This window comes from Heptranchias perlo, chromosome 30 (assembly GCF_035084215.1).
Source record: "Heptranchias perlo isolate sHepPer1 chromosome 30, sHepPer1.hap1, whole genome shotgun sequence".
NCBI classification, from domain to species: Eukaryota; Metazoa; Chordata; class Chondrichthyes; order Hexanchiformes; family Hexanchidae; genus Heptranchias; species Heptranchias perlo.
The window spans coordinates 21784515-21800958 of record NC_090354.1 but is presented as its reverse complement, the minus strand read 5'-3'; the positions used below and the strand labels follow the sequence as shown (position 1 = coordinate 21800958).

Sequence of the window (16444 nt, the reverse complement as noted above, 5' to 3'; positions counted from 1 at the left end):
CCCCTTTCGTTACCAAAAAAGCTAAATAAAATCAGAAAGGATCTAAAACAGTGAACTGATTTTACAACTTTGAAGGGCATCAAAGCATAAATTAAACAGTTGCATATTCAATAATTTTTTTTAAAATAAGGACTATTGTATAGAGAATAAACTTTTGGCAACAAAATGATTTTATTCAGAAAATCAGCATGCGTACAACTTGCTATAAAAATCCAGACATCCAATGCATATAAAGGGTTTTGAGCCATTTAAAGTTTAAACTTAAGATCAGGTGATAAATATATGCATTGTGTTTCTTTCCTGCCACTCCTCACATTTCTTTTTAAAAAGTTAGAAGAAGGAATAATATCTTTTACCTAATTTCTAAGTAAAACATTCATTAGAATAAATATAAAACATAAAATAATCTTTTTAAACAATGTATACAAAACAGGTTTAAGCTTCAGGACCAGCAACTGCTATGGTGTTTTGAGATCCTTTATATCAGGAAACATGGCATGCTGAATCCACTGAAGTTAAACGTAACAGAGAGGAATAATGCAGGTTGTAGCCTCTAGTCCACTGAGATCTCCACCTCATCTCAGCTATGTGGCAAACTGGTTGATGGCAGCTGGGTATCATCCCACCTGCATGTGGGAGAGGGGAAATAGAGAAATCAATTGGCCATTATGCCACTGTTGAAAATTTTGCACACCTCTGAATGATCAACTAATACCACCACATAGATGGCCTGGGAGCAGGCCGCTTACCCCTGCCGCCACAGGGGTACGCTGCCCAAGGAAAAACTTGCAAGATTTGAAATGACAAAAATGGTGAGCACACTTCTTCGAAGGAAAGCAGATCCTGAAAGAAATTCTGTCTTATTTCCAAATTCTGCCAGAAGACCCATTTTATGATGAACTTAGAAAATGCAAAATATACTTTACCAATTACTTATGAAACAAAAAGCTGTAGCCTACCTGAATATTCTTTTCACACTCAGTTTGTTGATGAAGGACGAGTTCACTTTCCAGCACAAATTTTTTTCCACACTTGTCACAGATCTGCATTCGACTGTGAGTGACATTCATGTGTTTTTCAAGATACCAGCGATTGTTGAAGACTCTGGGACATTTCTCACAGGTGAGATTCTGTTTTTCCTCAATCTGCTTTCCTTTCTGGGTTGGAGCTTTAGAGTCTTTACTTTTTCTCTTTCTCTGCTCAGGCATTACAATCTTTGTGCTTTCTCTTGAAGGAGTTGCTTCTGCTGTCCCCATTCTGGTAGTTTCCTTGGGTTTTCTGTGTTTGATGTTGTCTTCTTCTATTTCTTCATCGTCTTGTCCATCATCTTCAGAGTCAATGTCATCCTCCTCCTCCTCTTCCTCATCCGCATCTTCATCCTCTTCATCATCCCCATCTTCATTTTCCCCATCACTGGAGTCAACCATGGCATTTTTCTCAGACCGTGAAGACACACCTTCTGCCCCTTTTGAAACATGTAAAGTCTGGTTATTAAGGTTCACCTCAACTATGATTTGTTCCCGGTTATAGGATCGTTGGTCATCTGAGTCATCAGAGTCTTCTGCATCTCCTTCCATTCCATGAACATCTTCAACTTGCTTACTTTCTTCATAATACGTTTGGTCTCTTGCTTTCAAGTGTCGTTTCGCCATCGTATCCTCAACTTTCACCAAATAAGGTTTATTCCCTTCTCTCGGGTAAATCTTGGTGGATAAATCAAGTTCTTTGTCAGCATTACAATAAAATGGAGGTGAGATCTGAGAGCACTGCTTTCCCTCCTGGGCCATTCCAGCAACATACGAAGCACAGCTGTCAATCAGATTCTTGCAAGAGTTGGCAATGTGACTCGTCTGAAGGACCCTGACTATATTTACCACCTCCCATACATCGCATGCAATCACATTAAGGCTAGATGTATAAATAAAGCATAGGATCTGATTGAAACTTTGCGATGTTAAGACCTCAGTAATGAGTTCAAATTGCTGCAACCACTTGGTCTGTGTGAAGAGTAATAGAGAGAACCAGCTGAAAGCAGTCAGCACTATTTTGTTAGCAACAAACGACTGCTTCCGTCTTACCACAACAATGTTGTCATCACAGAGGTGAGGCTCAAACATACGCTGCTCTGTTTGTTCATCAAACATGTACAATGGAAACAGACATTCTCCTGTAGAGGGTACTCAACCAAAGGGTAGATGGAAACCTTTTCAATCTTTAGCTGTAATAAGAAACAAAAATCCTATCATTACCTGAAAATCAGTGAACTTAGTACATTTGGCAGTTTGACAATAACTGTGAGAAAGCATAACAGTAGCCTCTTTAAACATGTATGGCTCCATCACATTATCAGGCCCATATATACACCTCGCAAGAATCTTCAGCTTCTTTCTATGAACATAATTACCAAATTTTTCCTGTAATTCAGTTTTATTAATTTATTTAGAATAATTTGCAACAAGATATACTATCTACAGATCAATGAGCACAATTCCATTGTCATTCTATTAAAGTTTTCCAATTTAACACAGTGATTAAGTTAACAATTAATCCACCACAGTAATAAATCAAGTGAATAGAAATTCCTTGGATAAATTGAAAATCTATTAACAAATAGAATGTTAAAGAATAAGCATATTCATCTTGCACCACTAAAACCTGGAGTCTAGATCCCAATAACTACAATTAAGCTCATGGATCTCATATGTTGACACTGGTCAGCTCTTGACTGTGGCTGGTTGACTGTATCGTGCATAGAAATGTCCTCTAGTATTCAACAGATCATTAACTCTGAATCCTTTACATCAAAAGTTCCAAGAATTATCAGGTATATTTTCCTCCATATTTTGTGAGCGCAAAAAAGTTGGCGCGAGTATACAAATGTGGGAAAATGTTTTATTCTAGCACTAACTTTTTTATTTGCATTGGTAACCAGACAAAAATATACACATATAAAGGTTAAGTTGTCACAGAAGTTAAAATTCTGGCACATATACACTTTAAACAAAATAAGGAGAAAATAAAATGTAGCATTTTTGATATCCTTAACCACAGCTGAAAATCCTAATGTAGAAATAAGGAGTAGAGTTTGAAATATATTACATTTCAAACGACTATGAAACTGGGAGTTCTGTTATGAGTAGACCAAGAAAAATGGATAGAAATATAAACTATTTCTATGAGATTGTGAAATCCCTCAATCAGGTGTAGGTGGGTCATTTACCTCCAGTTGGCATGAAGCTGGAAGACATATTGCCAGGTCTCCAAAATGCCATTCTTCAACTAGCCCAAAGAATCCCCCTCCAATTTTCTCTTCTCAGAGTGAGGTCCAAGCAAAAGTCAGACACTTCCAGTGATATGGCTGATATTGGAAGCTTAGGTAGTGGAGGGAGGAGGGGGGGGGTGGGGGGAGTGGAATCCAAACTTACATCCTTCTATTTGGTGCAGGCACATGAAGATGCTGCTAATAATCACAGAATATGTGATCTCACAGAACTATGTTTTCTAAACACAAACAACTGTATGTATCTTACTTTCTTTTTTATAAAAAAAGTGAAAAAATTCCTGCAAGAGATACAAATTCTCAAGAGAACATAAAATGGAATAAAGAATTTATTTCACAAATGAAGAGGCCAAAGCAACTGGATAATAACAGTGACATGTGAGGCAAGGCTATCTTCACAAATGGCTTACATAAAACTCCAGCAAAAAAAATTGTAGATCTTTGCTTAAATCAGCTAACAAATTTACACTTTCCCTTATAGGATTATTGCGAAAGGGTGTCATAGTATGTATGATGTCATGTCAGTTGCCACTTAACCGTAGTGAATGACCATCATGAAAATCTCAATATAATTCGGCAACCTATGGTGACATGAAAAAAACATGCTACACTGAATAAAGCAGTTTGGTCGAAGCTTTAACTTCATTACATTAAGTAAGGAACAAGTACTTTACACTAACACACACACACACACACACACACAGAACCCACACCTCACTCACCTTGGCACTTCTCAAAGCTACAATGCGTCGTACTTTACATCAATGCAGCATATATAATTTGGTAGTGTAATCGTTATGTTGCTGGACTAGTAATCCAGAGACCTGAGTGTTTAAATCCTACCATGGCAGTTTGAGATTTGAATTCATTAAAAAAAGCTATTTGAATGTTGTAAAAACCCAACTGGTTCACTAACGTTCTTTAAGAAACCTGCCGTTCTTACCTGGTCTAGCCTATTTGTGACTTCAATCCCACACCAATGTAGTTGACATTTAACTGCCATATGAAATGGCCGAGCAAGCCACTCAGTTGTATCAAACCACTACAAAGACTGCAGCGGTTCAAGAAGGCAGCCCACCACCCCCTTTTTAGGGCAACAAGGAATGGATAATAAATTGCAGCCTTGCCAGCGATGCCATGTCCTGAAAATGAACTTTTTAAAAATTCTGTTCTGTGGTCTGCTTTAAAAACCTTCTCAAAATCCATCTTTTCAATCTGACCTTCAGTCACCTCGCTCAACCTCACACCCATGGCTCAGCATCTCTTCCTTTTATTCTTTCTTTGTAAAATGCCTTGGGATGTCTTGTATTTATATGGTGCCTTTTATGTACAAGCAGTTGTTGTTGATAAAGTTTTCTAGGTTCTTTATTCCATAAAAGTACATTACTCAGTGATAAATGCCACAAGGTAGGACCTGAAATGTAATTTTACAGTATTACCAGGGTATGTGTCAGTGAATAACAGCAAAATTCAATACCTTGTATGTTAACACAATTCCCAATGCTTTTTTGTCCTTACTTTGAGCACAAAGTGACAAATGTATCTCATTTCCAAATTACATACATTTCAAAAGGACATTTTTAATCAAAACATTTGGTCTTAAGTATTTATTTGGGAGGAGATTCCTTCCCATCCTCATTTTTGGGCAAAATCAAGTCCCAACATTTTGAGGCTTTGTAGAGAGCAAATGACTGCTCTTAGATGATGGCTAGAATTGGTTAAGGTTGTTGAATAACAATGCTTTTGCTGAGAGAAAATAGGTATTCAGAAAAAAATGCAACATAGTCAAGATTAAAAAGAAAAGAAAATTACATATTCCAATGTACATAACCGTTGTGGCTGTGATGGAAATCTGATCCGCGCCAGGACGCTTAAGAAAAATACTGTAGAACCATTTTCACTACAAATGCGCCCCAAATTAAGACAGTTGATCTAGCTGCTCCAGTTGCAAACACTTAGAATCATAGAAGTTTACAACATGGAAACAGGCCCTTCGGCCCAACATGTCCATGTCGCCCAGTTTATACCACTAAGCTAGTCCCAATTGCCTGCACTTGGCCCATATCCCTCTATACCCATCTTACCCATGTAACTGTCCAAATGCTTTTTAAAAGACAAAATTGTACCCGCCTCTACTACTGCCTCTGGCAGCTCGTTCTAGACACTCACCCCCTTTAAGTGAAAAAATTGCCCCTCTGGACCCTTTTGTATCTCTCCCCTCTCACCTTAAATCTATGCCCCCTCGTTATAGACTCCCCTACCTTTGGGAAAAGATATTGACTATCTACCTTATCTATGCCCCTCATTATTTTATAGACTTCTGTAAGATCACCCCTAAACCTCCTACTCTCCAGGGAAAAAAGTCTCAGTCTATCCAATCTCTCCCTATAAGTCAAACCATCAAGTCCCGGTAGCATCCTAGTAAATCTTTTCTGCACTCTTTCTAGTTTAATAATATCCTTTCTATAATAGGGTGACCAGAACTGTACACAGTATTCCAAGTGTGGCCTTACTAATGTCTTGTACAACTTCAACAAGACATCCCAACTCCTGTATTCAATGTTCTGACCAATGAAACCAAGCATGCTGAATGCCTTCTTCACCACCCTACGCACCTGTGACTCCACTTTCAAGGAGCTATGAACCTGTACTCCTAGATCTCTTTGTTCTATAACTCTCCCCAACGTCCTACCATTAATGGAGTAGGTCCTGGCCCGATTCGATCTACCAAAATGCATCACCTCACATTTATCTAAATTAAACTCCATCTGCCATTCATCGGCCCACTGGCCCAATTTATCAAGATCCCGTTGCAATCCTAGATAACCTTCTTCACTGTCCACAATGCCACCAATCTTGGTGTCATCTGCAAACTTACTAACTATGCCTCCTAAATTCTCATCCAAATCATTAATATAAATAACAAATAACAGCGGACCCAGCACCGATCCCTGAGGCACACCGCTGGTCACAGGCCTCCAGTTTGAAAAACAACCTTCTACAACCACCCTCTGTCTTCTGTCGTCAATCTAATTTTGTATCCAATTGGCTACCTCACCTTGGATCCCGTGAGATTTAACCTTATGTAACAACCTACCATGCGGTACCTTGTCAAAGGCTTTGCTAAAGTCCATGTAGACCACGTCTACTGCACAGCCCTCATCTATCTTCTTGGTTACCCCTTCAATAAACTCAATCAAATTCGTGAGACATGATTTTCCTCTCACAAAACCATGCTGACTGTTCCTAATCAGTCCCTGCCTCTCCAAATGCCTGTAGATCCTGTCCCTCAGAATACCCTCTAACAACTTACCCACTACAGATGTCAGGCTCACCGGTCTGTAGTTCCCAGGCTTTTCCCTGCCGCCCTTCTTAAACAAAGGCACAACATTTGCTACCCTCCAATCCTCAGGCACCTCACCCGTAGCTGTCGATGATTCAAATATCTCTGCTAGGGGACCCGCAATTTCCTCCCTAACTTCCCATAACGTCCTGGGATACATTTCATCAGGTCCCGGAGATTTATCTACCTTGATGCGCGTTAAGACTTCCAGCACCTCCCTCTCTGTAATATGTACACTCCTCAAGACATCACTATTTATTTCCCCAAGTTCCCTTATATCCATGCCTTTCTCAACCGTAAATACTGATGTGAAATATTCATTTAGGACTTCTAAAGCAAAACACATTAAAAGTTGGGAGAAGATACTACGGGTAATTTGAAGTCAACTTTATACAATGGTTATTTACTAAAAATATTGGAAAAAATTAATCTAATTGTGATTATATAGATTACCTGTAATTAGCATAATTCACATCCCCAGGAATGAATGTAGTTCTGTGAAGATAGGAACTACAGTTTGAGTTGTGTAGGTAGTAGTACTTTTGAAATGGATATGGATAATAGGACCAGAGGCCATGCCTACAAATCCATTGACAGAAAGTTAGGTTAGTTTGTTCCTAGCATCTATCAAGTAATGAAGAGTATGGAGTCACTACAGTCCGCTAGTGGGGAACCCTGACAAGTTCCTGAGTGAAAAGGGCATTCTCAGTTATAAGGAGTAAATTGTTAGTTGGTTTTGACTGTGATTCAGTCATGGGCTAACTGCAGTCTTCTGGAGATGTATTTCTAGTCATTTGCACCAGGAATATCAGTATGTTCCTGGTGACAGGGTTGCTAAAATGGTACATGATGGAATTTAAACTTTAAAGGAATGACTTGCCTAGTGCAATCAATAGCACAGTGAGCAACAGCATCAGGCAAAGCAGGAGATTTTTTTTATTCAAAATTTTTCGGTCTGCTGCCGAGGCCACTGGTTATGCTGCAGTACAGCTGGCACCACAGCCGTTTCCTTCTCCACACCTGAGACAGGTATACTAGTGGCGGTGGAAACACCATCGGGAGACCACCAAACTTATGATAATGATTGTGACTGAGAAAAATGAGGATAGAGGCGCTTGCCTGGGCCAAGCAGAAGTTCCGTCCATTAAAGTTGTGCTGCCATAGGGACCCAGAGGTAAATCTGTCCCAGGTGAGTTCATGCAGAGATCACTTGAGGCTGCAGATATGATGGTATACTACCCAAGTGTCCTATGTGAAATAAATCAGAAGTCTAAACCCAGCTCTGAGTGGGCACAGACCTACAATACAAAAAAGTGGCCATAATCTGATGGGCTCTCCCTTGAAGAAAGATTGGATAAATATTTGATTAGGAACAGGATTAAAATTTATAATTGGCAAGCGCAGATAAAACTATTCAAGTACCCTGCAGAAAACAACATTTCCTGAGCTGTTAGGGTCATGGAAAGAATGCACTTGCATGGTTAGGCATGTACTGTGTCATTTTATAGATGGTGTAAATTTGCATGTATGCATTTGGGTGAGTGTAAGGTGAAAGTTTGATAGAGTCCAGACTGTACATAATCTGTAGGGAGATAGGCTTCATGGGTTGAAATGCCTTTTGTCATTCAAAGGCCATAAAATGGTTAGCATGGGGAGTGAAAAAATTCCATGCTGGATTAGGGCTGCTCTTTTGAAATTAACCCAGGGCATGGTTAAAGCACATTGCTGGATCAGAGCTGAGTAACCTTTGCACTGCATCCTGCAACGTACTACCTGATTTTGATGCTGACAATAGATGCCTAAAGTGTTCAAATGTTCCGCAGTGACATCCCTCAGTTCAATCATTGCAATCAATCATCATAACCAGATTCATTGCAGACACCATGGGGGTAATTTTCAATTTCATTGCCTGGGCAGTAACCTGGTGGAACAGATCACCCTCCCTTTATGAAACCTGCCCGATTGGGTTCTGCAACGGGAAGGAGATTCGCTCCACCAGTTTACCACCCAGGCAGCCAAGTTGAAAATTACCCCCATATGACCTCATCATCCTGCAATTCCCTCTGCCGGCTGTCACAGCCTTCTGTCCGTTATCATTCTTAACATTTGAGTCTTCCCTTACACAATCCCACCATATCAGGTTTGGCTTTCCACATGGTGTTTTTCCCACGTGTGATCCGTTCAAACACTCTCTGAGGATAGTGATCTTCAGCCATATGGTACATGATCTACCATCACAATCTTATCATAGCATGCTATTATGTCATAGCCGTCCCCACACCCCCTCCCTATCCCTATCCCACCCAATATCAAAAAGTACCCAGCCTCTGATTTTGTTAAGGTCCAGCTTTTGGTCTCACACAATCTCCTTTTGACATCCAAGGATAGGGCTCCTCCTCCACTGTGGTTATTACACTTCTTTATAGGTAATCCTCAATTCGATAATCATTTGGGTCACCAACAGGTCTACAGTTTTGAATTAGAACCAAAAAATCATGCACTGATCACCAGTAGATTTTTAATCTATTGACATTTAGTGTGTGTTCTAGCACCAACATTTAAAAGAAAATCAAAACCTGGCTCCAAAAATGTTTTGTTGATGTAAAATAATTCCATGCAAATTTAAAGAACCAAATGTTTCCAGGTAAAATGTGAAAATGTTACAAAGTCATTTGTTGCCATTTATGATCCATGTATTACACGACACATGGCCAAAAACAAAACTTTCCGCTCCTGTAGATAGCTGCCAAAATTTTGGTATGGCAAAGGAACAAATAAACATTAGCCATGATTTGAAAAATTACAATTAGCATTGTGTCTAATTGCAGACAGATCAGTGCTATCTGCTGTAAGGTCACTTTGCAGAACAAAGTTCAGCATAAGGCTCCTGGTGTCAATCATGAAGCACAGTTCACTTCCTAAACCAAGTGCGTTCAACTTAGTTTATTGGTTAACTGTGAACTCAGGATATTTTAGCCAGCACTAGTCTAGGAAACAGATTGTGGGTCCTGATTATTTTATACCAAAATGCCATAGTTTTCCTTCCTGAATGTCAATTAACAGTCATGATTCACTTCTCAAACCAAAACTTGATCAATTGTGCTATGTTCATAACAAACAACAATATTTGACCGATATTGATTGAGGGAGAGCACTGTAGAACTCAACTAGCATCCAAAGGAAAACTGTCTATTCTTTGCCAATACTGCCTGTGGATGAAATTATTCTAATCTTGCCAAATGCTATTCAAAGGGCACCTGAGGAGCAGATAATAAACAAACAAGAAATATGATCTTTGGAGATCATAAAAAGGGGAATTTACAATGAGAGCAAAATACTACTTCAGTCTTCCCAGAATTAACTTTTTAATTTATTACACGGTCACTAAAAAGATACTTTTCATCACTGTGCAAATATTTCCAAATTCTTTACTTCCTCCAACATACATACCCTGTATTTAAGTGAGCATTTACTACTACCTTTCCCAAACTCATTTGTTTTAACATAAAATGTTAATATTTGTTTCTAACTTCTCACATGTTCAGTTTTGTAAACACAATTAATGTGATATTAAATTCAGTAAGATTGTCACATGACTTTTTATGCTTGATACATACTCGGGTTCAGCATCACTGGCCACTTCTATAAGTGGGCCTCACATCCTCTATGATACAGGGTGTGTCTTTTTCGGCCCAATATCTAGGTAAACGACAGTGAGACCAAGGATTGTAACAGAGAACCGTTACTCTGTACACAGGCTACTGGAATGTATAATACGTCATCATGAATTTCCTCTCTTTCAAAGCAGATTGAATGTGTACTCTTCCCAGACTCAGAACCAACAAGTGGCTTTATTTATGCAAGACAGATGAACAATAAACAGTATAAAATAATAAAGCTGCCACTTGCTTTTTCTCTAAACACAGACTTAAATACAGCCTCATTTCTTACCCTGTGAAACAGGCAACCATTTGAAATCAAGCTCAGCTATTTTGCTGGCTGGCCCAACACTTAAAGGAGCTAAGAAACTCTGACTATAGACTGATCCTCAGATAAAGTAAGCTTCCCATATAAATTCAATCCAACCTCCTTTAAAATTATACAAAAACGCAAGGCTACATCTTTCAACTATCTCAAATCAACAACCATGCATAGGTTAAAAAAAGACTTGCATTTATTTGTAGGAATACGTCTCAAGGTGCTTCACAGGAGTATAATCAGACAAATTTTAACACCGAGCAAAAGGAGATATTAGGGCGGGTGGCTAAAAGCTTGGAAAAAAAGGTAGGTTTTAAGGAGGGTCTTAAAGGAGGAGAGCGAGCTCGAGCGCTTTAGGGGGGGAATTCCAGAGCTTAGGGTCTAGATGGCTGTAGGCACGGCCACCAAATTGTTGGGGTGAAGGGAGTGGGAGATGCCAAGTAGGCCAGAGTTGGAGTAACGCAGAGTGCTTGGAGGGCTGTAGGACTAGAAGGGGTTACAGAGATAGGGTGGGGTGAGGCAAGGGACGAATTTGAACACCTGGATGAGAATTTTTTTTAAATCGAGGCATTGGTAGGCCAGGAGCCAATGTAGGTCAGCGAGCACAGGGGTGATGGGTGAGCGGGAGTTGGTGCTGGTTAGGACATGGGCAGCAGAGTTTTGGATGAGCTGAAGTTTATGGAGGGTGGAAGATGGGAGGCTGGCCAGGAGAGCATTGGAATAGTAGATTCTGGAGGTAAAAATGAACGAGGGTTTCAGCAACAGATGTGCTGAGGCAGGGGCAGAGATGGGTGAAGTTACGGAGGTGGAAGTCTTTGTGGTGGGACAGGATATAGGGTCAGAAGCTCAGCTCAGGGTCAAGTAGGACGCTGAGGTTGCGCACGCTCTCGTTCAGCCTGAGACAGTGGCCAGGGAAGGGGATGGAATCAGTGGCAAGGGAACAGTTTGTGGTGGGGGCCGAGGACAATGGCTTCGGTCTTCCTGATGTTTAATTGGAGGAAATTACGGCTCATCCAGGGCTCTATGTGGGAAAAACAGTCTGACAACACAGAGGCGGTGGAGGAGTTGAGAGAGGTGGTGGTGAGGTAGAGCTAGGTGTCGTCAGCATACACGTGGAACCTGACGTCATGTCTTTGGGTACTGAGGGGTAGCACGTAGATGAGAAATAGAAGGGGGCCAAGGACAGATCCTTGGGGGACTCCAGAGGTAACGGTGCAAAGACGCGAAGAGAAGCCATTGCAGCTGAATGGATAGGCAAGAGTGGAACAAGGCGAGGGCAGACTCACTCAGCTGGACAATGGATGGGAGGCATTGGGGAGGATAGTGTAGTCAACCGTGTCAATGGCTGCAGAGAGATCGAGAAGGACGAGGGGGGTTAGTGCACCATGGTCACAGTCACAGAGGGTGTAATTCGTGACTTTTATTAGGGCCGTTTCAGTGCTGTTGCAAGGGTGGAAACCTGACTGGAGAGGTTCAAACATGGAGTTGCTAGAAAGATGGGCATGGATTTGGGAGGTGACAACATGTTCAAGGACTTTGGAGAGGAAAGGGAGGTTGGAGATGGGACCATAATTTGCAAGGACAGAGGAGGTCAAGAGTGTTTTTTTTTAAAAAGAGGGTGATGACAGCAGATTTGAGGGGGACAGTACCTGAAGAGAGGAAACTGCTTACAGTATCAGCTATCATGAGGGCCAGGAAGGGAAGTCGGGTGGTCAGCAGTTCAGTTGGAACAGGGTCGAGCAGGAGGTGGGTCTCAGGGACAAGATGAACTCAGAGAAGGTATGAGGGGAAATAGGAGAGAAACTATAGATGCGGATTCATGTCTAGGGCAGGGGTGAACCTTGGGTTATAATTTGAAATGATAAGAACTTGGAATGCTTGCCTACTCTACCATCATGGCCAGTTCCAGTGAAGAATGGAGACTTCTCATGGCCTGACTGCCTACACCAAAATAATCATAATGAGTGAACTGAATAGAATGCCTAAGCAGCAACCTGTCACAAAGTGCTCCCGAGAACAGTGTAGCTGAAGAGACCCTTTTTGCATGATAAACTGAGTAGAAAACAGGTTGTCAAAATAGTACATTTTTGTCAAAGACATTAACACAAAAAGGTTAACAGCATATGTGGGAACGTGCTGACAACTATGTATGTTGGTTACAATTCATGCGGGAAGTTTCTAAGTTAACCATTTGTTCATATAAACTGCATTTACACCTTCTCAAATTAGATCAAATACAGAAAACTAAATATGCAATTATAACGTTGAGATAAATACAATAAAACTTAATATAACGCCCAGATCAGCAAGAAAAAAAACTTAGATATTCAATGGATCAGTGAATGAACATTATTGAGTTTCTTTATTATTTTATTGCTTTTGGGGAGAAGTAGAAGGGGCTTTTTTTTTAAATAAGGCTCCATACATCAGTCTAAATATTAATTGAAAGAAATAGAAAGTGAAAGGAAAAAGGCAAGCAGGAAGAGAAAAATAAAAAAAACAGCAAGACTACTAAAATAGGGGATAACAGATGGACTTGGAAAAATGTATAAAGAAAAGGAACCAAAAACATGTTTCCCTCAATTTAAAATCAATGGAACAATACTATTCTGCACACAATGGGCCCGATATTAGGAGGGAGGCAGGTTGGCAGCGGGGGGTCGACTGGGCACGTGGGTAACCCGCCCAGTGAAATCGGTGGTTTGGCTCGCGATCGTAAGTAAATTGAAGCCACTTACCTTGACTTCTGGGTTTCGCGCTGGAAAGCTGCGCAGCGGGCGGACTGCGCACCTGCATCATAGGCTGTCAGCTGGAGGAGACCTATTTAAAGGGGCAGTCCTCCACTGAATGATGCTGCAGAAAATAGGCAAAATTTCAGCATGAAGCATTCCAGGGGGAAGGCTGCTCCCAGGTTTAATGATGCCTCACTCCAGGTCCTAATGGATGGGGTGAGGAGGAGGAGGAGGAGGAGGGAGATCTTCCACCCGGCGGACGGGAGGAAGTGGCCTGCTTCTAACACCATGAAGGCCTGGCTCGTGGGGGCAGAGGAGGTCACCAGCACCACCAACATATCACGCACCTGCATACAGTGCAGGAGGCACTTCAATGACCGAACCAGGTCAGCCGAAGTGAGTACTCTTACTCATTCCCCTACACTCCGTCTGCCACATCACCGCCTCCACCCCACATCTCCTTCTGCACTGCCAACACTACTCTGTCACATCACTCCACACACCCACTGAACCCTCATCTTACCTGCACTTCCTCACCTCCCCAGTACTCATCCCACCACCACCACTCAACCCAATCCTCATACAATCTCATGGCTCTGTCTTACACTCACCCTCTCATGCATCTCTTTCACGGTCAGCCTCAACCAACCTGCCACTACCTGTGCTGCAGCCACAAGGGCATGCAACACGTATGTGTAGTAGGAAGCATAAGGCAAACGTGTCGAGAGCATGAAGGGGATGCACAAGGGTGTTTGAGGGTTTGTCATGGTTTTTACTTATATTTGATTTCTGATCAACTCACATTACATATTATATTGTCACCACTACTGCCACATCTTGGCCATCCTTGACTGGCTTGTGCAATAAGGCCCTTTCATGAGGTTCTCCATGAACACCCTTATTGCCACCCATTGGGTCACCCTACAGTGGGTGTATGTGTAGTTGCATGACTACTTTGTGCAGGTGCCTGTTGCGCAGCACTTTGTTGTGTAGCTCCACGTGGCGGAGGTGGACGGCATGGCTGGTGAGGCTGGTGATGTTGCTCGTCCTCCAATGGAGTGATGAATGCAGCAATGGAACGCCCCCCATTCCTGACGGTGTGAGTGTGAGGGGGTCCGCAAAGTAGGTAATTGTGTTTGGACGGCAGAGTTTAGGGTATGATGTAATAATTTTGAGTATGGAGGCAACGGTGTGGCAGGCAAAACTTTGTCTGATGTGACAGAGTGCCCTGCTGCAATGAATGAGGTATTCCCCCCAATTGTCAAGGAATCCTCTGCATCTCCCAATGTCTGCTGACTGAAACACGTCTGCAACAACAGGGAGCGTTTCCCACAGCATGGGAAACATGCTGAGGAGAGTCCAAAATCACATCCCTGCTAAAATCTCTTCCCAATGAGGTCTGTCAACGACCTCAAATACCTCCCTAACTATCTAAACTGTCATCCCGCCGACTTTAATTGCCGGTGGGAATCCCACATGCGGGGGCTGCGCACGCACCGATTCGCGTTATTGGGAAACCCGGAAGTGGGCGGGTTGGAGCCAGGCTCCCAATCTGCTCCAGAATTCCCCAATTTTAGGAACCCCCCGCCACAAATGCACCTGCTCAGCCATCCTAAAATTGACCCCAATATGTCTATTTCTGATCCTGGGTGTACGATTGTTAAAATGATCACTTTAAGAAGTTTACCGTTCTTATTAACAGTTGAACAAGTCTCCTGTATTTCACATTAACTAGGCTAGGAATAGAAAATTAAGTTGACAATCCTCTCATCAATCCTACTACACACAAAAATAACTATCCAGTTTATATCGTAATTGTACCCAACAGTCAACATAGTTGAATACAAGTATCTCTAGTGAAGTGGAAGCACATAACCTGATACTAGTGACATGAGATTTTCAGATATTTTGAGTCGTTAGTGTTTACGGTCACATAAAATGGAACTTAACAGCCAAAACAAACTAATGTGCCAGTCAGAATAATTAAATACAAAACAGTTGTCTGAATTTCATGGACTCATATCATCTAAATTACTATTGAAGAAAACCTCAATTCTGTGTTGATGTTGTAATCTTGTAACCTTACCCATTTGCTTTCTCAACCCAAACAGTGTGTGTAAAAAGGTAACCTGTAATTTGCAACCAGCTGCTATGATTAGATTTTGACTATATGTGAGAATAATTATACGCAACTACTAAAATCATGCAAAATTATTATCGCTGGGAGCCTCTGGCCCATGTATTAACTTAATTTATGTAACAAATCAACCATCAGCTTTACCCACAGTCCCATCCTGCTCCACATCCAATATGTAACCCCACATGAAGTTCTTGCAAGATTTCCAAAATTTGAAGATGTCTATACCTAGATTGTTTTTTCGTGTACTGTGCAATAAGCAAAGATAAACCCATTTAAAGTGAAGTCTCTACGTAAACCACAGGAATCTATGACCCACATTATACATTTTTTTTGCAGACAATGCTAGCAAAAGACAACTATTTTCACATTCCCAGTTTTTCCAAATTTTGGCACCATTAAGTCAGGCAATGCAAAAAATCAACAGTAGCCAGAAAATAATTATGTTCTTAACTGCAATTAATGCACAACGTGGACCAGCATGAGGCAAGTTAACAATTGTGAATTTATGAAGCTTCAGTGTTTGTGCAGGGTATCATCAGTACAAGAAAATGAGTACTGTGCTGTCATCAATATTAGTGGTCATGTGAAATTTTCAAACTACTAGATCTCTCATAGCATTGCTCACAATGTCAGAGGTTATCCTGCTGCAAGGGGTGAGGGAAGGGTACACATCTCCAGTGAATTTGGAAAGACATTTGTCTAAGATCTCTTCAAAGGCAATAAAGTATTTCTTGATAATGTATTCCCTATCCATTGCAAGTAGCTGAATGAATAAATTGCCTATAATATGAGGAAGCAGCTCTTTACTTTCACTGCTCATCTGTTTAGGGTGCATTTTAGTAGCAAATGTCAATAAGTATATAAAACTTAAGAAAACATTAAACTAATTTAGATCTTTCCATCTTTGCAATACTGAAATATTGCCAAGCATAAATATACATATTTAAATCGGGACTTTTATTCATAACCTC

The 16444-nt window shown here is 41.1% G+C and overlaps 1 protein-coding gene across 1 annotated transcript in view; it reads right to left on the bottom strand.

The window, feature by feature from the left end:
- LOC137299982 (zinc finger protein 652-like) overlaps positions 1 to 16444 on the bottom strand; it is a 69983-nt gene that overhangs the window by 40482 nt on the left and 13057 nt on the right. Inside the window, exon 2 of the mRNA XM_067969035.1 lies at positions 960 to 2218. Coding sequence (XP_067825136.1) covers positions 960 to 2144 — 1185 coding nt within the window. The 5' untranslated portion in view covers positions 2145 to 2218. The remainder of the gene's footprint in view (positions 1 to 959; positions 2219 to 16444) is intronic.